This window comes from Pelmatolapia mariae, linkage group LG23 (genome assembly GCF_036321145.2).
Source record: "Pelmatolapia mariae isolate MD_Pm_ZW linkage group LG23, Pm_UMD_F_2, whole genome shotgun sequence".
In the NCBI taxonomy this organism is placed as follows: Eukaryota; Metazoa; Chordata; class Actinopteri; order Cichliformes; family Cichlidae; genus Pelmatolapia; species Pelmatolapia mariae.
In genome coordinates this window covers 36,890,944-36,912,427 of record NC_086246.1, presented here as the reverse complement: position 1 = coordinate 36,912,427, position 21,484 = coordinate 36,890,944, and the positions used below count along the sequence as shown (strand labels likewise).

The window sequence follows — 21,484 nt, the reverse complement described above, 5'->3', positions numbered from 1 at the left end:
CTCTCTTGCTTTGTCTCCAAAAAGTTCAGCCTGAGCTGTCCCTCTGATGTACTCATTTCTAATCTTCTCCATCCTGGTCACTCCTAGTAAAAATCTTACCATCTTCAGCTCTGCTCCCTCCAGCTTTGGTACTTTTGATGATATTACATTGGCCTCCAGTAACACTGTGAGGAATCTTGGAGTTGTTTTTGATCAGGGTATATTCTTTAATGCACACAAATATGTAGGAATCTCTAAAATTAGAAACATCCTTTCTCAGAGTGACGCTGAAAAACTAGCTCATGCATTTATTAATTCTATGCTGGACTGCTGTAATTCATTATTATCAGGTTGTCCTAAAAGCTCCCTGAAAAGCCTTCAGATGATCCAAAATGTTGCAGTGAAAGGACTGACAGGGAGTAAAGTGAGAGCATATTTTTCCTTTCATTGGCTCCCTGTTAAATCCAGAATCTAATTTAAAATCCTTCTCCTCACATACAAGGTCTTGAAAAATGACAATTATCTTAAAGGACCATACTCTCCCAATAGAGCACTTTACTCACAGACTGCTGATTTAATTGTGGTTCCTAGGATATTTAAAAGTAGAAGGCTGTTCACTGTGAGTCTTGTTTTAACAGGAGAATTCATTCTTTTAAAAATGAGTTTCTCCTCATCAACTATTTCCTTATGAGAGAATTGTTGGGTTCCTAATGACCCGAGATGTCATAGATTTAATTAGGGTTCATTAATGCATTTAAAATATCATCTTACAAAGTGAATTTTTTTAGCAACCAAACTCTGTTAATGTTTTAGGAACACTGCAGTTTAATAGTTAAACCTGAGACTCTGGTCAGTTGGTGGTCAATGATTAACATCTCGGGACATGCTGGATCACTTCCTTATCTTGAAAAACGAGAACACATCAAACTACATGAGATCATTACGCAGAGAGACCAACAAGTGTTGACATAAGAAGAAAAAGATAAAAGCAGAACATGTTATGATGGTCTTCTGACCTGTGGTGCTCACTGGTCAGAAAGAGAGGTGTGTTAAGCTGAGGTATGCTTGCTCTGGTTCCACGGCTCTTTGCGGTTTTGTTTTGCTTGTTACACTGCTGGGAACATGTCGTCTATCTCTGTACCGCCACCAAAATGCCTGCAGAAACCTCTGACTGTTCCCTATCGTCACATGTTTGGACCGGGACCTTCAAATGTCCCTTCACGGATCTTGGAGGCCGGTGCCAACCCTGTCATTGGACACATGCATCCAGAGATATTTGAGGTAACTTCAGGGGTTTAACACCAATGATTAAGACTCCAGTCTGATCTGTATTTGGGTTGCATGCTGTCTGTGCTAGACAAAGACTGGGAATGGTTCTAACATCAGATAGATCACTACTTGTTTCACCAAACTTGGCCCTTTTTCAATTACAGATAATGAACGACATCAAGAGTGGGATCCAGTATATGTTCCAGACTCAAAACAAAATGACTCTAGCTGTGAGTGGCACCGGCCACAGTGCTATGGAGTGTGCCATCTTCAATGCAGTGGAGCCCGGGGAAAGCGTGCTTGTAGCTGTGAATGGAATCTGGGGAGAGAGAGCAGCTGAGATGGCAGAGAGGATAGGTAAGGCTCATTGTATCATTTGTACCTAACAAATCCTGGAAGATAACCAAATTCAAAAATATAATTTCCTACAACAGATGGGCACTGTTCAAAAAGAGCTTTTGCTGTGGAATACTTTCACGCCTTTACCAAATGTACAGCAAAGTTTATGTGTGCCATCTGCTAAATCGCCTAAGAAACTGTCTCTCTCACGCAACTGTGCCTCCACCCGGGCCATTCTGTGAGTTCCAGGTTACACAAATTGTGACAGGCACAACATGCATGACACCAAAGCACACTGCAAGTCAAGCTGAACATTTTCACAGACGCCATCATAGCTGTTTAAAACATTAACTTAATGTTGTGCTAGCAGCTGAAGCTATAATCTCACGAGAACGGTTTTTACTGAGGTCATACAATAAGGGAACCATGAGCCATAAATGCAGTCTATGGTGAATACTCCTTAGCTGCTCTAGTATTTGCAGCATGGCAGAGCAAGTGGGCCTCACTCAAAAGAAACTACAGTGGCCACGTCCACCATAATGAACATGTCAGGCAGTGCATTATACTGACTTTTAGGAAAACAACAAAGCATTGTGGCACATAATTAAATATACTCCCATAGGTCTTTCCACAAGATTTGATGATAAAAATACAGAGTATTACTGCTGCTGTCTTTTAAGGGTGGCTGTCATTGGTGTAATAAAAAAAACCTGTTAATTAAGAAAAAACAAACAAACATGTGTATCAAACCTACAGGTGCGAGAGTAAACACTATAGTGGCTCCTCCTGGTGGCTGCTTCACTATTGAAGAGATGGAAAAGGTATTGTTTCCTGATGCTCCAGTTATCAGGCTACTTTAATCATTTCTGTCACTGCTGCCACTTGTGTAATCGCACTGTTATCTCACCGCAGGCTTTATCCAAACACAGACCTGTGCTGCTCTTTGTGGCACACGGAGAATCTTCTACGGGAGTCTTGCATCCTTTAGATGGCATCGGACAGCTGTGCCATAAGTAAGACACAGCACTTTGCCATCACCACATCTGCAGCTAGACAGATGATATAGGTGTTTTGTGATTTGCTTCCAGGTATAACTGCCTGTTTCTTGTTGACTGTGTGGCTTCAATTGGAGGAGCCCCTGTTTACATGGACCAGCAAGGTGCACTGAAAAATCCTGCCAGATGTTTCCAGTCTTTATTTTATGACATAATATATATGGATTTTTCTGTCGATGTTTGTACTTTTAGAGATAGATATCCTGTATACAGGCTCCCAAAAGGTTCTGAATGCCCCACCAGGTACAGCACCGATTTCCTTCAGTGAGAGAGCATGGTAAGAACTGCACATTTTTATAATTTTTATTCATTCAGAATAATAGGGTACCATAAGTATTAAAAGGTAAATTTATCCACAGCCAAAAAATCTTCAGCCGAAGGACAAAGCCCGTGTCATTTTACTTGGATTTGAGTTGGCTGGCAAACTACTGGGGATGTGATGGAAAGCCATCAAGAGTGTAAGACTTTCTCTGCAGACTGGACCGTGTTTCAGGCTCACTTTTAACCTATTACTAAGATCATTTGGTATTGCTTTGTCTCTTTTCATAGATATCACCATACAGGTCCTGTCACTGCTTTTTACTCTCTGAGGGAAAGTTTGTCTGTCCTTGTTGAAGAGGTGAGACATGTCTAGCAATTAAAAGGGTTCATGAGCCTGCAGATTTAACATTTTATGCAATTAACTAATGAAGCACGGAATACAGTAATGAAAACAGAGCGTATCTCCTCTGTGGAAACCTGAGATAAAAGCACTGCAGCTAAAACATTTGGTGTCACTAAGGAAATGTCACATTTTTAATTAAAATCCTGACTTTTATTAAACAGATGAGTTGCAGAGTGAATGCGAAATATAGACCCCTCACTTTTCTTGAATAAAAAAAGAGAGAATAATTAGTCCAGCTGCAGCAGTCAGAGCTTTGCAGATGCAGAACTCAGTTTGTTGAGGAAATCTGCAGACACCTCCCACCAGTTGAGCACTTCTTATGGCCCATACAGTTAAGCTCCAGTTAAGCAGCTGGATCCTATGTGGTTCAGTAACTGTCTTGGGAATCCCATAGAGGGGAAAAAAATATCTATTATCCTGTTTATCTCAGTCTGAGTTGCAGGACAGGAGTCTAAGCAGGTATGATCAGACAGCCCTCAGCCACCTCCTCAGGTGAGGAGAGGGAAGTGGCTTTTGTAGTTAGATGCCCAAACCACCACAGTTTTCTAGATCCATGGTGGAGGGGTTTACTTGGTTAAGTGATCCCAAGAGTGTTGATGTCAGGGGCAATTTGTCAAAACAGCCACGCGGTAGTGTATGAATTCATTAATAGTTAATTAATTAATGAGTGAACAAATGTTTGGTTTTTGTGCAGGCTAAAATATTTCAGCCTTGTACTGATGTTCCTGTTCAGAGAATTAATCCTACCAACTTTAGGATCGTTATATTTCTATAGTCTCCAACAGTTATCAGGCCAAAATTTAGTTTATCCACTACTTTGATTGGAATACCAACAACATGACATTCCCACCAGACTTGGCTTTGTGTGCCTAATGCTAATATGAAAAGTGCTAACACACTAGTCTAAGAGTGAACATGAAACACTTTCCCCTGTTAAATATTCATGTCATCCAGCATTAGAATTTAGCTGAACATGCAGCCTCACAGCACAGCTGTAGAGCACACTCGTGTGATCAGTATGAATAAAGGACTTGCAGCTCCCTAGTGTCTGCGAATTGTCCATGAATTTCAGTTTTAATTCGGTAATTCTATTTTTTTAAGGGTTTGGAGAATTCATGGGAACGACATCTGAAGGTAGCCGAATATTTCCATGCTGGCCTGGAGAGCATGGGTCTCAAGCTTTTTGTCAAAGAAAAGGTAAGTTTTAGAATAATCATAATAATCTGTAAGGGAATTTACATCAAGCATGCAGCTCTTTCTTATATAAGATTAAATAATGAGCTGTTTGTTACAGCGTCTGAGGCTGCCTACAGTCACTACAATTGTTGCTCCTTATGGATATGACTGGAAAGAGATCACAAGCTACATCATGAAAACACACAATCTGGAGATTTCTGGGGGGCTCGGACCATCAGTTGGTTTGGTAAGAGAAAATGATGATCGAGTGCCAATATGCATCATCCAAACACATTTGTTCCTGCCTGTGTGTTTTACATTGGATGTTTTTGTCGTTTTCCAGGTGCTCCGTGTGGGACTGATGGGGTGTAACAGCAGCAGGGAGAATGTCGACATGGTGCTGGCAGCACTGAAAGATGCTCTGAAACACTGTCACAAGAGCAAAGTGTAACACGTGTCTAATGCTGTAAAGATCATTTTCCCATAAGGAAGAAATGTGGTGCTCATGTGTTGTGCAGTTAAATATTGGCCATTTTTAACAATACAGTAACTTATCATTACAGTCTCTGTTAATGAGAAACAACCTATTCCACCCCCTCCCATCTGCTTTATGGTCTTTTGTTTTTGCTGTGTTCATTCACAAAACAAACCAACGTATCAATAGGCTATAATTTAAAAATATACAGTGGCTTGCAAAAGTATTCGGCCCCCTTGAACTTTTCCACATTTTGTCACATTACAGCCACAAACATGAATCAATTTTATTGGAATTCCACGTGAAAGACCAACACAAAGTGGTGTACACGTGAGAAGTGGAACGAAAATCATACATGATTCCAAACATTTTTTACAAATAAATAACTGCAAAGTGGGGTGTGCGTAATTATTCAGCCCCCTGAGTCAATACTTTGTAGAACCACCTTTTGCTGCAATTCCAGCTGCCAGTCTTTCAGGGTATGTCTCTACCAGCCTTGCACATCTACAGACTGAAATCCTTGCCCATTCTTCTTTGCAAAACAGCTCCACAACTGCTCTGTGACGGCCTCAGAGGTTGTCTAAGAGAATATTGGGAGCAACAACACCATGAAGTCCAAAGAACACACCAGACAGGTCAGGGATAAAGTTATTGAGAAATTTAAAGCAGGCTTAGGCTACAAAAAGATTTCCCAAGCCTTGAACATCCCACGGAGCACTGTTCAAGCCATCATTCAGAAATGGAAGGAGTATGGCACAACTGTAAACCTAGCAAGACGAGGCCGTCCACCTAAACTCACAGGCCGAACAGGGAGAGCGCTGATCAGAAATGCAGCCAAGAGGCCCATGGTGACTCTGGACGAGCTGCAGAGATCTACAGCTCAGGTGGGGGAATCTGTCCATAGGACAACTATTAGTCGTGCACTGCACAAAGTTGGCCTTTATGGAAGAGTGGCAAGAAGAAAGCCATTGTTAACAGAAAACCATAAGAAGTCCCGTTTGCAGTTTGCTACAAGCCATGTGGGGGACACAGCAAACATGTGGAAGAAGGTGCTCTGGTCAGATGAGACCAAAATGCAAAACGCTATGTGTGGTGGAAAACTAACACTGCACATCGCTCTGAACACACCATCCCCACTGTCAAATATTGTGGTGGCAGCATCATGCTCTGGGGGTGCTTCTCTTCAGCAGGGACAGGAAAGCTGGTCAGAGTTGATGGGAAGATGGATGGAGCCAAATACAGGGCAATCTTGGAAGAAAACCTCTTGGAGTCTGCAAAAGACTTGAGACTGGGGCGGAGGTTCACCTTCCAGCAGGACAACGACCCTAAACATAAAGCCAGGGCAACAATGGAATGGTTTAAAACAAAACATATCCATGTGTTAGAATGGCCCAGTCAAAGTCCAGATCTAAATCCAATCGAGAATCTGTGGCAAGATCTGAAAACTGCTGTTCACAAACGCTGTCCATCTAATCTGACTGAGCTGGAGCTGTTTTGCAAAGAAGAATGGGCAAGGATTTCAGTCTGTAGATGTGCAAAGCTGGTAGAGACATACCTTAAAAGACTGGCAGCTGTAATTGCAGCAAAAGGTGGTTCTACAAAGTATTGACTCAGGGGGCTGAATAATTACACACACCACACTTTGCAGTTATTTATTTGTAAAAAATGTTTGGAATCATGTATGATTTTCGTTCCACTTCTCACGTGTACACCACTTTGTATTGGTCTTTCACGTGGAATTCCAATAAAATTGATTCATGTTTGTGGCTGTAATGTGACAAAATGTGGGAAAGTTCAAGGGGGCCGAATACTTTTGCAAGCCACTGTATATATACCTAATTATTTAACTAAGAATTATTGATAAATTTCATTCATTGTGTCAAAGGGAGTGAAACAGATTCTTTCCCTCCATACTATCAGAAAAAGAAAGGTGTTGAATATCACCTTTTACAGGGCCTGTGGGTATTTAGCTGGAATTAGTTTTAAGTGATCACCTTCATCTTGATGGGAGTGTTCCCTTCCAGGGTGCCACCGGACACAAAGGGACAAAAAAGGGAAAGCAAACAATAAAAACATATAGTCTTTATGACCTCCAGCTCTAAAAAACAACTAAACAGTTATGGGACATTTTGTGTCTATTTGCTATCCACCACCATTATCAAAACACCAAATCTGGGAATATCTTTTAAAATGACATCCAGACTATCAGATACCTGGAGAGTCAGCGCCAACTCTTATAGGTGTTGTCATCTCATTGTTCGCCGTATTATTGTCGAGTCTTTACCTTAAATAAAGCATTCTCTAATATAAAGCATCTCAAGGAGATTGCTGTTGTGATTTGCTGAGATTTTCTGATGAAATTGAATTGACAGACTTGACCAGGGGGGAGGGGTTCAATCTGAGAGCGAACTTCGGGACACTGCACACTCACAGGTGAATCAGCCAGTAAATTGCCCTGTGCTAATAAAACATGTTTTATTCAGCATAACTGTCTGTTTGCTTGTGATTAAGTGTTTGAAGTTCTAAGTACAGCCAAGGAAGTAGAGAGCAGTTTTCCATAGATATCGGAACAGCTGTAGTAGTTTTCTTTCCTGCATTTTTGCTTTTCTTGGATATTCTAATTCAAACAGACTGACGGAGTATTTACAAGGTGTTGTAGGCAAAATCTAAATGATCTGTGAAGGGGGATGATGGGTAAACGGTAGAGGGCAGCAGTCGGAGAGCTGATGGGCTGGCTGAAACGTGACGAAATGAAACAGGAAGTGCGTCATTGTGTTTCCTTGTTGACGTTTTGTTTTAGGAAAAGGCGGTAAATGGTGAGAGGGCACAGGTCTGTGTCTAGGGCTTGGCTCCAGTTTGTTCGTGGTTTCTGCAGCGTTCACCGCAGCACTGACGGACAGTGGTCGGAGATGGCGGGTAAGAGAGGAGCGCTCATCGTGCTGGAGGGGGTAGACAGGGCCGGGAAGACCACGCAGTGCAGCAAGCTGGTTCAGGCTCTGCAGCAGAGCGGCAGGCCGGTTGAGATGATGAGGTTCCCCGGTGAGAATGCTTTCCGTTTTTCACCGAAGGAGCTTAAAGTTCTCCTCTGGTTTTAACGTGTCTGACATGTTGTCCCGGGACGGTTTTCTTCATGCAGACAGGACCACGACGATCGGTCAGCTGATTGGGGCTTACCTGGAGAACAAGAGTGATTTGGAGGACCACACGGTGCACTTGTTGTTCTCTGCAAACCGCTGGGAGATGGTGTAAGACTCTCTACGTTAGTGTGAACATATGTGCCGCTGAAAGTCTGTGTAGGCAGAGCGGGAAAAGAAAATGTCAGGTGTGTTCAGTACCTTTAATCAGAGGGTGTCCTGAGGTCGGCTTCCTATTGGCTGCAAATCAGTGTCAGTGGACTGATTCTCGAGCTAACATGTAGGAAGTGACATGTTCCCAAATTACTCTGATGGCAGGCACTACAGTAGGAATGATACAGAGAAAATGGGAAGCAGTCCATGTTTGGACTTTTCAGTGGTTTAGGTTTACTTCATGCAGTCTTAAACAGGGGCGGATCTACAGGGGTACCACCCTAAAATATTCTCTTGCCACCCCAAATTTGCATATGACAGTGTTGTTCATCAGGGTTGGTGTTTTGTGGCAGACAGAGTACTTCACCGGCACAACCAATTTGTGTGGCATCTTATTGTGACATCAGATTGTTCTCTAATTTTAATTTTGGTAGTTTTAAATAGTTTTACAAAAAACGCCCGATGCATTGGCTGTATTTTTAGCTAAATAGTTGTATATATAATTGTTTACAAAATTTGTGCATAGGTTTTTAAAATGTACAATTTATATTTGCATTTCAAGTTATGAAAATAATTAATTAAACGTGTATAATTAAATTAATTAAACTTTTGCCTACTCTGATTTCATATTTTTTGTGATTTCAGATCACATGTATTATTACAGTATATCAATGAAAAAATAACTATAAATTCAGACATGTGAGGTTGTGCTGAAAATAATGATACCAAACTAAGCAAGGCAAAAAGAAAGATCAAGCTGTAGTCAAAAATGGTAGTTATACCCTGGACCCCAGAGGGTTAACCTAATAAAACATGAAATATTAGGTTTAAATTTTTGGTGATAAATGTGTTCATGACAGTGCAGATTTCTGGCATTTTGTTTACATTTAAGCACAAAAACAATCTGATTATTTCTGATATAAAAATGACTGTGAACGTAAGTTAGACTTGTGATTGTAAATCAACCGCCCCATGTTGTGTAGCTTTCTGGATGTTATAGTTATTGGGCTACATACATTTTTATTATATAGGCTATACACTACATAAAATCAAAATTCACATGTTTTATGTAACTGAAATATATAATTATGTGGGCTAAAGAAAATAGTTAAGTTATAGAATAAATTTATATGAAAAGTGTATACTTACTGTAATTAAATTATTTTAATCATATATAATGCATATTACAGAATGTAACACCTGCATATGTGTAAAACAAAATGTCTTTGCCTAAACACTAATGGTCTGGCTCAACTGGAGACACCAGGTTAATAAAACCCAGCAGTGTGATCAGCAGCTGGACGAGTGTTTTAATGTCAGGTGTAAAAGCTAAAGCAGACAAACGGGTGGATGAAGAGGGAGCAAAGATTTCTAATCTTGTCTCTTTTTTTAAAATTATGGGACAAATTCTGATCAAAACGCTAACAAAGCAGAAACCCAGTGATTTGTATTGATGGCTTTGTTTAATTTATTTCAGTAGCATTTTTTTAGTGTAGAAAAACTCAATGTTAGTTTTTATAGGACACCCCAGAAAGTTCATTGTGAATTTTATGAAACGATAGCGTATTACATGTGAATATTTTTTTTATAACATACACTTGTTTACTAAAAGAAAAGTCATGATTTGGAGAAATTTTAGCAGTTTGGTCCTCTTGAGATCAAACTGGGCTGCCTGTGGCACGTGAATTAAAATGGTTTGGGACCCTTTAACACAGGCTTTGAGCCTTATGGCTGAAGGGACTAGCTGTTTATTGATGCACAACGAAATATTTCCTAAGTCAATATCACATTTAAGGTTCCCTAAAAAGTAAATCATTCTATAAAAAAATCAGTTAGTGCTTCCCACCTTAGAATCAGCTGATTTATTTATTTTTTTACAGCAAGTTTAGTACAATTAGATAAGCCATGTTCATTTTTTTTTACTTCATGCTATGAATGTTCGAAGTCACAGGTCCTCAAAGTGCATAGTGGTGAGTTCAGTTTCACACTTTTTTTAAATTTGCATTGGTTCCTTCTCCAGTTTTGTAAGTGCAAATGGACTGAGTGGCAAACACGACAGCAAACACTGCTGGCTGTATCAAATGTGCTGACATTTTTGTTTCCTCTAGCCTTTGTTTCATTTCCTGAAAGTCTTTACACAGCCTAACAGATTCTAACCCACAGGCCTGTAATGAAGAAGAAGCTGGAGCAAGGCATCACTCTGGTTGTAGACAGGTACGCTTTCTCTGGAGTTGCTTTCACTAGCGCTAAGCCGGTAAGTGCATTTATTCTGCTTTTCAAACTCCATCCATCAGTTCGGTATTGCAACATGCAGTCGAGCGTGACAGATGGAGGTTTTTGTCTTCTTCAGGGCTTCCGCCTGGACTGGTGCATGCAGCCTGATGTGGGACTGCCAAAGCCAGACCTTGTAATGTTTCTGCAGCTGAACCCGGCCGAGGCCGCTCTCAGAGGACAGTTTGGGCAAGAGAGATACGAGACGAGCGTCTTCCAAAGAACAGTGCAACAGCGGTTTGAACAGCTGATGAAGGATCAGACAGTAAACTGGCAGGTATGAGGGAAGCCTGAATGGAAGATTTATTCCGACAGGATGTTTAAAACGGGGATGCACCGGGCCGATATCTGTGTGATCAGGTGCCACCTGTCAGCAGCAGTAAGCACCACCTAAACTCTATTTCATGCCTGCGACACCAACAGCTTTTCTTCGTGTCTTTATAGTTGCACTGGCTTCCATTTCCTGATCAGTCTGTGCCATTACATACAGTAATGTATCATGTTACCACCTCGAGGGTTATTTTACTTCACCTGTCTTCATCAGGTCCACTCCACACTGACAGGTGTTGGTGAGAGCAGTATAAAGCTTGACTTGCACTGCAATGAGACTGAAGTGAATAAATACTGTGAACAATGAGAGTATGCGTTCCCCTTACTTTATCTTGGGCCTAGTGTTATTTATTGTTCTAGAAATAAGAATTCAGAATGTGAATTCTTGGATAGTTTTCATTTTTACAAAGTTATGAAAGCAGTCTGAGGTTCTCTTATGGGGCTTTCACACAGGATGTATCATGCACTGAGCTGTGCTCACTACTAGAATCAGCGAGCCGTTTCATAAGAGCTGCAGAGCAAAGAGCTAAACAGGCAAAGCTTCGCCACTGTTAAACTCCACAGCTGCATCTATTTGGATGGAAACCCGTTTCCAAGGAAGTCTTTTCCTCCTGTGGTTCTGATATGAACTTTTCCACTCTGTCTGCTGGATGTCTTCTTTCTACTGTAGGGCAGTTCAAGTTTATATTTGCTGAACTGTGGCAGCGGTGTCTGCAAGCACTCCAATGCTGCCTCCTGTGTGAAAGCATCTCCACAGTCTCTTCGTTGCATCTTATTAACGTTAAACTATCTGGAAAAAGACTAAAGTTGCTGATTTGTTCTAATTATCTAAATTTTCTTCCTCAGGTGATCGATGCAGCACAGAATATTGAAAATGTTCACAAAGACATCACAGCCCACAGCCTCAATGCCATCAACAAAGCACAGAACCTGCCGCTCGGAGAGCTCTGGAGTGAAACTCTTAAAAACTAAAGTCCTCTCCTGCACCCCACAAACTTTATCCCACACGTTTAATTGAGTAAAATATTACGTCCCACACTTGTACAAGTCAAGAGAGCTATACAAATTGAAATTCAGCTCTTTTTATTTTTGCTTTTTTCATTCTTTTACATATCTATTGTTCTGTCACCTGCCTATATACTGTTTTGATTAAATAAATAATCTTCAAATGGATGAGTGTATATGTTTCAGACTTGGCGAGGATACAACTGAGACAACTTGTCTTCAGATTTGACTAAATTTGGTTTCGTTACAGGCTGTTACAGACGTCAGTTATTAGTGACAAACCGCGTAAGCCGTGGGCATCATGACCGCACCGTGTTTCTACACAACATAAAACTGTTATGGCAATTTTACTAATGGAGTCAGGGAAAGGCACCATATCACTTCAGAAGAAACATTTAAAAGTGTTAAGACTTAAATGGAAACACGTGTATGTGAAGATGTGCATACAGAATTTATCCTGAGCTCCTGCTACAGCTCCCCTCCCCCCCTTCCCTCCCCTCCCTTCCCTCAGGCAGTCTCAATGATGGAGCATTCAGAGGCTGTGTGCCACACACTGACTACACCACTGGAGCTGAACTGGCTCAAGAGGTTTCCAGTTCATGTTCCTTCACTCAGGCTTCCCTTCTGATTCAGAGAAGAGACGGTGAATCTTCCGTCCGCCATCGAGAACAGCAAATCATTGTTCGTTATGTTCGTCACAGGGAAAGGATTTCAAATTCCTCGTCCTCTGAATCGAAGAACCGCTCCAACCTGTCTGAGTCTGAGAAATCTGCAAAGGAAAATTTAAAAGAAAAATTTAAATTCATGTTTATTTACTCTGTGAGTTAAGACACAAGAAACTGTGTTTTATTTATCTTTAGGGGGGATTCACACATCTTCCTTGCTGTCATGCATTTTCTTATTTGGTGAGCTTTACAACCAATCAGTGTAGCATTATTGCCACTGGCCCCACTCTTAACGGGGGGTAAAAAAAATTCCTTTAAGTTAATTAACACCCATCAAAAACTAACTTTTCTTACCAAAACGTCCTCTTGCTTTTTTTTTTCCTCCCAAAAGAAAGAGCTAAAGAGTAGCTACAACACTCCCTTCACAGAGTTTAATTACTTTTAGCATATTTAAGAAAATAATTTGCAGTATATTTACCAGGAGTAAGGTTAAGGGTGTCCACGCTGACCATATGAGAGGGCTGGCTGTCTACAAGTTCGAACATAGGCAGGGTCCCTCTGTTGCAGGACAGCTACAAGACAAGGACAATAATTTTATTCCAAAAACACAGCGATGCCTTTATTAAGTTGTAATAAACAAAAATTAATGTTACAGACAGAGAGAGACACACCCTTCTTATGCGCATACACCAGTCATCAAACTCATCCTCTGTTCTGCAGAAGAAACCCTGGAAGAGCACAGAAAACACATTTATGTCTAACTATTAATATTCATATCTGCACACAACAGCCTGTGTGTCATCTGATATGTTGTTCTGTTGATTTTTCTATCAGCCGGAGGCACTTCTGAAAGGTCTTTGGCAGCATCTGGACATTTTTTCCAAGCCCATCGTTATTCCACTAGCTCTTTACATGCCTCCACTGCCTTATCAGACTCTTTCATACTTTCCAACAAATGCTGGAGAAACTCGAGATGAGATCTGTTAACATCTGTTAACCTAATGAAGGTCAAGATATGGATCCTTTTCTTTAGTTAGTGGGTAATCTGCTTTCCCCTTTATTATCCTCCTTACTGTAAGGAGGAAAATACTGTCAGACATAAACTGCTCCGTGGTGCAAAAAAAAGGTTGGGGACCGCTGGTCTAAGAGACGAAGACTGTTCTAAAAGCTCTGCACTGTCAAACTCTCCCTGGCAGTCCTACCGCTGCGATGGATGGGTCCAGTTCACAGATGTGCATGCGACAGGGTGGGTGCTGGCAGTGGTACGTCTCATCGGGGACCTGACTGTCTTCAGACGGCTCCACTGCAGGCTGTGTGGTGTGTGGGTCTAAATAAATGAGTTCTTCTCCTGGGGACAAAAACACGTGTTCAGACCCAAGCGGGTAACTTAATGAAGGTGTTTAAGAAGAGAAGGAAAAAAAAAGAATCACATGATGAACATGAGCTGTTTAGAATGCACAGTTTATTTCACAAACACAGAGACTAGACATACCGACATAACCAATGAAGTAATGGGCACTGTTGGGTTTTCCCCCAATAACACCAAGGGACTGAGGCAGCATGAAGCATTGCTGTGAAAAGAGACAAGAGGGTTTATCTCACCCCAGCTGTGGCTGAATTCGGCTGATATATACACCATGCTGGCACTGAATGTCTCCTCAAAATCCCTTTCACTAAATTAAAATCTCCTGATGTCAAATCTATGATAACTTAACGGGAGTTTTATTCAGGCACTGTTTTTGCATTGTTGATCCCATAATGCTGTCAGTCACGAGGGGTCATTAAATTAATAATCAAGCTTTTTATTTCCGTTTCAGCTGAACAGAGATGTGCTTTTTACTCCATGTGTTAGAGAGACGCTGGGATTGAGAAGCGGGCAGTGGGAGGCCGTGCCTGGAGTTGTGGCATACATAAATTCTACAGCACTGAGACTATTGAATCTGTGGAAGTGGCTTGCAATTCTGGAAGTGGATAGAGATTTAAATTAGCAGAAGCTGCTTTTGAACACTTTTGTATCTTGGCACTGCTTATGAATTATTTATCTTGTTCCCAAACAGGCATCTGCACTACCCACAACCCTTTTAAAATTTTAGTACGGATAAAAGTCAGATGCACAGACTACATCCATTATCTGACTGAACAACTGAGGACACTACATGCTCAGACTGTGGTAACTTTTAAATAGTGATTTTCCTGGTCACTAACATAAAAGAGCATCCAAAGACAGAGCATTTTGCTCATCGTGCATGACTTTCTGACTGGTGGTTGGTCACAGTTGCTCCAGGCTCCAGTTGCCTAGGTAACCGTCTGTAAATGTGTGTACCAAGCTGTTGCATGTCACTCAACTGTATCCTTTGCTCTCACTGGTTGTCATTTTAATCGCTTGCCTTGTAGTTTAGAATAGTTTTGCCTGAGCCCACTTTAATTCACCAACTGTTATATCAGCTGTAGTCAGCTGAAGTCGCTCAGTGTCATTGATTTCTAAGGTCTCTATGCTGCTACTTCTTTCCTGTGTGATTCTCCTTAACAGTATTGGATTTCTGATTTCTAAATGCCTCACATTCTATAGTTCGTCATTATGTCACTTCTTTGTGGTTATCTGTCATTTTTCCCATTCTGCAAATCACATCTGCACTGACAGTGCTCATTTTTCATGATACAGTGGCCATAACTACTCACAGAATTAGTTGTGTCATTATGCTGTACATGCCAGTTTCTCACCTTGAGGGTTTCAATGTAGGCATCATTTATATCGCTCAGGCCCAGCCTGAGGGGGATGAGCAGTACCAGAGGTCTCCAGAGCGCCGTCTCCTCCTCAGCCATGGCACACGCTCCCTCCAGGCATCCATTAAGCTCCCCAACTCCCTCCGATTCTCCATAGGCTCCTGCAGCATCCAGCCAGGGCATGCAAAGGCGCTCTACAGAAAAATGATCACAAAAACCAGAAAATTACTCAGATTACTGTCGACCATGCTGCCAGTACAATACAGTGAAGGAAAACTACATCAGATACAAATTAGGTCTGTGTAGAGTTATGCTGCTACTGGTAAATTAAGTAGCAGCATAACTCTGTCTTTGGATGAACTTGGTTTCTTTGCAGAGACTCATATCAATCTGCAGATGTTTACACACAGAAACTGTTAGATTTGGTCAAACAGGAACTGTGTAAACAGTCCACAGTTGCAACACAGCTGCACTCACTGATCTCCTCGATGACCACAGTGTTGTCCATCGCCACGTGTACAACTACTTTGCTCCACGTATCAAACACCGCCAGCTTCCTGAAAGCAAAACAGCACAGCACAGTCACACGTTTTAATTTTACCCCAGCGCTCCGAAACACTCGAGAACTGCCCACCCTCTGGACCTCCTGGTCCACTGGGAGGTTTGTGAATCAGTTTGATGGAGGTGCAGCCCAAAAATGTAAATTTCATGGGGCAAACAGGAAATTTTTCATCAAGTTTCAAAACATGGTGGTTCCGTGTTTCAAACGTTTTTGTGTTTTGGGTTTTGATTAGCCTGAAATACGATTCTGAGACTATATGTGATGTCACAGCACCGTAATTCACTTTAGCAGCAAACTCCTGACAGCATCACTTTTGACAATCCGAATCAGCGCTTTCTTTTACATCCATACGAGTTACCCCTCAGACCTAAAAGGGTTTTGGGGTATAGACGTCACCCCGCTGAGTAGGTGGCGTGGACACCAAAGTTGTGAATGAGATATCTCCAAAACAAGTCGATGTAGGACTTTGAAAGGCAGGTGCATCTATGAAAAATCTCAGACCAGTACAAATACTGGTGACCTTGAACTCAAGGTCAAGTTCAGACATCAACGGGTAGACCTGGTGACCGCCAGTATTTTTATTTGTTGTTTGGAAAATGTACACCATCAAAGGGGTACTTCATGTTAGAAATGATTAACCAACCAATCAGCATCCACTGGGAGACTGCTAGTATTTATGTGCAGCTTGCCATTCACTGTAAGAAAACTATGGGGGGAAAAAATGTTAATTTTTTTTAAAAATTTAAATTCAGATGTTTTATTTATACTGAAAAAATGTATTTTTTGTTATAAAAAACTATTTTAGCTGGTGTTACATATAAAAGTCAACTTAAAGGAATTTGAATTGCAAATAATAAAATACCACACTGGTATGCTGCACACTAAGTGATATCAGAGTGGGATATTTCATTGGGGGTTTTTACTCCACTTTTTTTTTTCCTGTTCTTACCAGGATTCTTTTTGATTTTCCTGCAGTAGTGATAAATGTCTGAAAAATGAAAATAAATAGCTGACCGATGAGCAGAAAAACTATAGTCCAGAAAATGCTAATGGATTAAAGACCAACAAGTAGCAACAGGTGGATCCCAGATTTGTCAAGGAGTCAACAATTACCCCATAAACTTGAGAGCAGCAGAAATGCACTAAAAAATGTTTTAGGCCTTAAAGACACAAATAATGTGTGCTTAAGAGAAATGCTGAACACAAAAACTGTTGTTTGCTCACAAAAATGCTGCACAGCACAGCTTTAATCTTTAATTTACAGAGCACAGAGCCAGTAATTCCTTTGTTCCAGCTTTCAAAATGCGGGGATTTCTTGCTCATTTTGGCTTTGTGTGTTTGCGTGAAGTCCACAATGGACCCTTGTGGTACTTTCCTGTACTTACTTTAGAACCTGGGCAACTGTGTTTGGTCCATACCACTGGCCAATAGGCTTTCCCTCTCCAACTCCCATTTGAGCTGCAGCATTTAATAAGAACAGAAGAAGAATTTCCTGTGAAGTCTTTCACTCAAGCCTTGGTGTAACTGGAATGGTTTGAAGCTCACTACTTACCAATTTGATGGATGGAATAATAGCTGTCTTTTTTGTCGATGAAGGCGTTGAGAAGACTGATGTACTCCTCTCTTTGTTTCTGGCCTTTGGCCCATCTCCAATCTGAAAACAAAAAGGTCAGTTATGAAATCTGTCAAAAACGAGCCTCGTTTCTATTCACTGGAGACGGGCTGTTGGTGCCACGCAGAGATAAAGTCTGCCTTACCTCTTCCTAAATGTCTGCACACCAAGGCCTCACCCAGGATCATCTGGCCACACCGTAACATACATCCCCACCCCGTGTCTGATGTTGGTCCGGTCCCCCCTGTAACACATTCATGAGTCATCTATAACTCCTTTTGATAGCCAGAGGTCACATTAGAAACATGTGACAGATGTGATGAAGACCAGAACTTACCAATCGGTGGGAAGTTTTTTCTGTATGTGAACCACAGCCGTGAAGTGACATCTGATAAAATCTCATCTCTCTCTACAATACAGACATCGGCATATTACAGCGTATCCACATCATAATGACAAAACAGAGTGGCTAACTTTGTGATGTGTTTCGTAGGTATTGAAATTTTCATGCGAGAAGATTCAAGTCCCACCTGTGAGTGCATTGTATTCTTTACCCAAGATCCACACAGGCTCTGAGGTCTCAGGAAAATCTTCAAACTCAACAAAGCGAAGTGTGTCGTATGTCAAGGTAGCTGAAAAAAAAGAAGAAAAAAAGAACGAGTCTGAGGGAAGATAAAGCTGTTTTCACTCTACTCAACTCAGGCAGCTTACACGCTGAGGTGACAGCTGAGGTGGTTTATCTCTTGCTGTGCAGTGCATGTGAGTGAGGACAATATTCAGACTTGTCAGGAAATGTCAGGTGATCACCAGCATTATCATGGGCCATTTATTGCAGCTGATAAACATGAACCTATCTCTCAGGGAGTTCAGAAGGAGTATCCATTAGTTGCTGGAGTGGACTCTAAACCACATCCAGCAACAAAAATTTGGGGGCTTTTAAGAAACTGATTAAATCAAGTGCTCACATTTGTTGCAGTGTCCTGCCTTTAAGCACTTTATATCCAAACCATTCAATTCAATTTATATAGCACCTAAATCCCAACAACACTTGCCTCAAGGCACATGAAACTGTAAGGTAAAGACCACACAATAACACAGAAAATCTCAGCAATCAGGCGACCCACTATGATTTAGCACTTGGTGACAGCGGAAAGGAAAAATCTCCCTTTTTACAGGAAAAAATCTCTTGTTTGTAGTAACTTCTCTAAGTCGACATATAATCTTCTGCAGATTGCCTGCCATGCAAAGGATCAGCAATCCAAAGCAATGGACAGTGCACAAGAGAGGTGAAGGGAATGCATGCAGGACGGAGTGGGTGGAGAAGTGTCTGGAGTGGTTTGTGTCAAATGGGTAGCAGAAAGAACAAAAGGGAAGGTTAACAAGATGGTAGTGAGACCTGCTGAGATGCATGGTTTTGAGACTGTGGCACTGATGAAAAAACAGGACGGTGATCTGGAGGTGGCAAAGCTGAAGATGTGAAGATGCTAGATTTTCATTGGGCGTGACCAGGATGGATGAGATTAGGAACACATATCAAAAGGGCAGCGTACATGTCACAGTTTGGAGACAAAGTCTAAAAGTAAGGCTGAGAAGGTTTTTGACATGTGCAGTTGAGAGACAACAGATATATGGGCAAAAGATGTGGAAGGCTGAAAAAAAGGAAGAAGACAAAAGATGTGATTTATGGATGTAGTGAGACAGGACATGGAGATGGTTGGTGTGACAGAAGTGGATGGAAGACATAGTGTAAGATGGAGGTAGATTATCTAACATGAGGACTCCTAAAAGAAACAGTCGAAAGAAAGAAAAATATTACCACAAGACCAGGAGAACCTGTATTTGTTTAGTGTCAGGCTAATGTGGTTAACGACCGTCTATTTGCTTCTTACAGTCACTCACTGCTTACATAACATACACAGCGAAATTCCCTAAAAAATTGTTCTCAATTAAGTTTTTTCCTGTTTAGTTAACCCCAATCTGAACCAGCCTATCTAAGCTTAATCTAGCCCACCCTCTAAAACAACCAGAAAACTGCCTTTTGAGCCATGAGCAGCTAGTAACCACCAAGAAAATGTATGAAGCTGAATTAAACTCTGGAAGTAGCAGACTTGCTGGGAGCCAGACTTGGGTAACTGGAGCTAAAAAGGAACAAAGAGCAGGTACCAGCTGCATCCTGTAAGCTTCTGGTGCTTCATTTTAAATATGAAACAAAATTGGAGACAGCAAGTCAATCAATATTTGAAAGACAGGTATGGAGAGGTCACTTTTATATTGAGAGGACTTTATTTTGAAAGGCCATGCCACTTGAGTCAGTGAAAAACACTCATCCATGAGCCTGAAAATGATTCTTCTATGCTCTTACTTAAAACTCAAGAGTCAGATAATTTTACTGATCCAAAAAAAAAAAAGCAATTCATTTGCAACTTACCTACACAACCTACTTGCAAAATAGCAATAAACAGTGAAGAAGATGGACAAAAAAATAAATAAAAATTAAATAGATTGACAAAGAAATGTGTATAAAAATTAGTAATCATAAAACGAAGTTATTCTAAATGACCACTGCAAAAGTTAAGGGATTTAATAGCTGATACAATGAAGGATTTTAAATATCTCTACTTGTTCTACAGTGGGTTACAAGGTAGTAACGACCTGCTACTTCCTGAACACAAAAGATAAAACTTGGTCAAGATGTTTAATAATAAGTGAGCACAAATTTCTCTGCCTAATCCCCGTGATTTTGGGGGTTAGGCAGAGAAAGTGCTAACAATGCTGCTGAGGGAGTTTCTATCATTAAAAGCTAAAAACATTAAACGAGCAGATACAAGGAACTGTTAAGGGACTTTCAATAACTGAATAACAAAAAACATAAAATTTAATTTTTGTCCCTAAAGACTTGATGAGGACGGTCAATGTCCAACCACAATAACAGGCTAGATTCAGGCTTCTCACTGCAGCTGGAAACACTGCGCTCAAAGCCAAGATAAACTTCAGCACAACAGTAACAAACATCAATAAATGATCGAGTTCTTATTAAGAACACCATAAAACTCCCATTAAACCTGTTATCAGACACTAGAAAATATCTTAACATGACTTAATATTCCCACCGAGCTTTAAAAATACCAATACGTGTTGCCCACATAACTAACAAGAGTCAGGCTAACAGCAGCTTGATAACCGATGTGATGGTGACAGCGCATCAGCTGGGATGCTCATCTTGGGCGTAACAAAACGTTAGCTAAAAAGTCAAAAGATGTATAGAGGACAAATTATTTAGAGCAACATATGGCATCACAAGAAACGACACCTTAATGAACGTTTTGTGATGACACCACAAGCTGTCAAAGCGGGAATCCCGCAGATTTAGCAACAGTAGCAGCAAGCTAACTGTAATTAGCAGTTAGCTTTAGTCATCACTTTAGCAGCTAGCGTCACCGAGGCAGACTGCCAGCTGGCGACGCTGATCCCACCGCGACAGAGTAGAAGTGCCACCGCCAGGTGTTAAAAAGTGATGCTGTAGTCATTATGACTTCTAACGAGATTGCTAAGGGAGTAAAATATAATATTTTCCTGTAAAATCTCGCTTACCTGCATCCATCCCGACGGTCTTCACCCGATCTTGTTTGTTGTTCTCTGCACTCGGACACGCTGGACCAATGGGAAGAGAAACCTGCTGCGGAATCCGGAAACAGCCGGGACGTTTCTGTCCCGACCAATCGGGAGTCCGTGACGTATCCATCCCGTGGAAAGCGGTTTCATGGTGCCTTCACGTACACAAATAAACACTAAAGGTGCGTTCAGGAGAGACCCTTATTTCTGTGTTGTATATAACCATAGAGCAGCTATTATTAATATTTAATAATAACACAGTTTATTATATTAATAGAGATTTTAAATTGAAAATATAAAAAAAATGTGGAAAATACTTCATAACAATTTGATCAGCAATATTTTTAATGGGCAACATGTGTGATTCTAGGGCAATGATGTAGCAGAATGATGGCTACTGAAAACCACTGCGACCAACTGAATGTCAAAACATCTGAAGAGACACTGTCTTTAGAGGTT

At 41.0% G+C, this 21,484-nt stretch overlaps 3 protein-coding genes across 4 annotated transcripts; 2 read left to right on the top strand and 1 right to left on the bottom strand.

Annotated features, from left to right (window-relative positions):
- The first annotated feature begins 1,033 nt into the window (after nucleotides 1-1,033).
- On the top strand, nucleotides 1,034-4,933 carry agxta (alanine--glyoxylate and serine--pyruvate aminotransferase a). Its single transcript, XM_063465936.1, has 11 exons — nucleotides 1,034-1,260; nucleotides 1,413-1,605; nucleotides 2,344-2,408; nucleotides 2,500-2,600; nucleotides 2,676-2,748; nucleotides 2,837-2,919; nucleotides 3,002-3,100; nucleotides 3,192-3,261; nucleotides 4,408-4,503; nucleotides 4,601-4,729; nucleotides 4,826-4,933. Exons 1-11 carry the CDS (start codon nucleotides 1,102-1,104, stop codon nucleotides 4,931-4,933), a joined length of 1,176 nt encoding a protein of 391 aa, XP_063322006.1. The 5' UTR covers nucleotides 1,034-1,101.
- A 2,800-nt stretch (nucleotides 4,934-7,733) lies between these two features.
- On the top strand, nucleotides 7,734-12,018 carry dtymk (deoxythymidylate kinase (thymidylate kinase)). Of its 2 annotated transcripts, XM_063465938.1 has the most exons (5): nucleotides 7,734-7,996; nucleotides 8,094-8,202; nucleotides 10,408-10,498; nucleotides 10,595-10,792; nucleotides 11,692-12,018. In XM_063465938.1, exons 1-5 carry the CDS (start codon nucleotides 7,771-7,773, stop codon nucleotides 11,815-11,817), a joined length of 750 nt encoding a protein of 249 aa, XP_063322008.1. In that variant the 5' UTR covers nucleotides 7,734-7,770; the 3' UTR covers nucleotides 11,818-12,018. The 2 variants fall into 2 exon arrangements, with proteins under 2 accessions (XP_063322008.1, XP_063322007.1); XM_063465937.1 differs by having other exon boundaries at nucleotides 10,408-10,792.
- Nucleotides 12,019-12,133: 115 nt separating this feature from the next.
- Nucleotides 12,134-21,105, bottom strand: atg4b (autophagy related 4B, cysteine peptidase). The gene is made up of 13 exons (XM_063465935.1): nucleotides 21,005-21,105; nucleotides 17,944-18,045; nucleotides 17,751-17,822; nucleotides 17,559-17,657; nucleotides 17,354-17,455; nucleotides 17,187-17,259; nucleotides 15,717-15,796; nucleotides 15,237-15,433; nucleotides 14,008-14,086; nucleotides 13,718-13,863; nucleotides 13,187-13,243; nucleotides 12,994-13,087; nucleotides 12,134-12,619 (listed from the first exon to the last, which is right to left on the bottom strand). Exons 1-13 carry the CDS (start codon nucleotides 21,012-21,014, stop codon nucleotides 12,546-12,548), a joined length of 1,185 nt encoding a protein of 394 aa, XP_063322005.1. The 5' UTR covers nucleotides 21,015-21,105; the 3' UTR covers nucleotides 12,134-12,545.
- Between the last annotated feature and the right edge of the window lie 379 nt (nucleotides 21,106-21,484).